We start from the raw sequence: 1,195 nt of genomic DNA, 5'->3' as shown, positions 1-1,195 counted from the left end.
GGAGGGTCCCACATCGATTGGAGAAGGGAACGAGTGCTAGTGAGGATGCTGGGCCCTGAAGGGGAGTGGATTGTGAGATCCCACATCAAACATATTCTATATAAAGGTGTGGAAGCCTCTCTTTAGCAGACGTATTTTAAAACTTTGAAGAGAAGTCCGGAAGAGAAAGCTCTAAGAGGACAATATTTGCTAGCGATGAGCTTGGGCTACTACAAAATTAGAGCTTAATTAGTAATATAATGTTCATCATGTTTACAAGATGTTTTGACCTCTTACCATTTGCTCTAATCGCCTCTCCGCTCAAACTTCTGTATAACAGATTCGTCCAGATCGAAGTTCAACAAGTTCGCCTTAACTTTTTTTTGCAACATCTGAATCTGGGTAATAGTATGTCCCAAGATCAAATATGTCTACAAGCACCAAGAAGTGCATATACTGCCTACTTGTTGCAGTTCACATTGGCATGATAGCCACCATTCACCATCTTCGTCCCCAATTCCTCTCTCAGCTTAGGCGAAAGACCTTTCACTACCATCTCTTCGTCGTACTTCCTAGCCATATCTATCATGCCCTTCTCCACAAGAGCATCAATCAAAGAATTGTAAGCAGACTCATCTGGGCTACACCCAAGTTCCTCCATCTTATTCCACACTACAAACACTGGTCTTAGAAACCCCCATCTTCCAAACTTCCTCATGAGCATCACATAAGTATCCATCTTTGGTTGAACCCCATATTTAATCATCCTATCAAATAACATAAGAATCTCGTTCGGCTTTTCGAGAGACCGAAAAAAACAATGATACGTGATGACATTAGGCGGACAATCCTTCTTAAGCATTTGATCGAGCATCATATGGGCATCCTTGAATCTACCATTCTCACAAAATAGCTTAATAATAGTATTGCAAGTTACAACGTTAGGCTTACACCCCATTTCCTTCATCTCCTGAAACACCCGGCTGGCAAAATCAACACCTTCTGATATCCCAATGGCATGAATCACTGTATTATACGCCACTACATCTAGTTTCATCCCCTTCTTTTTCATCTCCTTGTACAATTTAACAGCCTTCCATGGCTTCCCACTCTTGCACTGTATGTCCATGTAAATGGAATACGAATGCAAATCCTTACGAACACCCTTCTTATCCATCTCTTCCCAAAACTCTCTACATTTGCTCCACCACCCCAT

The 1,195-nt window shown here is 41.7% G+C and overlaps 1 protein-coding gene across 1 annotated transcript; it reads right to left on the bottom strand.

Moving 5' to 3' along the window:
* Positions 1 to 78: 78 nt before the first annotated feature.
* Positions 79 to 1,195, bottom strand: LOC111786895 (pentatricopeptide repeat-containing protein At1g80550, mitochondrial-like). The gene has a single exon (XM_023667093.1). It carries the CDS (start codon positions 1,193 to 1,195, stop codon positions 440 to 442), a length of 756 nt encoding a protein of 251 aa, XP_023522861.1. The 3' UTR covers positions 79 to 439.

This window comes from Cucurbita pepo, unplaced genomic scaffold, assembly GCF_002806865.2.
Source record: "Cucurbita pepo subsp. pepo cultivar mu-cu-16 unplaced genomic scaffold, ASM280686v2 Cp4.1_scaffold003262, whole genome shotgun sequence".
Classification (NCBI taxonomy): Eukaryota; Viridiplantae; Streptophyta; class Magnoliopsida; order Cucurbitales; family Cucurbitaceae; genus Cucurbita; species Cucurbita pepo.
This window is presented reverse-complemented; position numbering and strand designations above follow the sequence as displayed.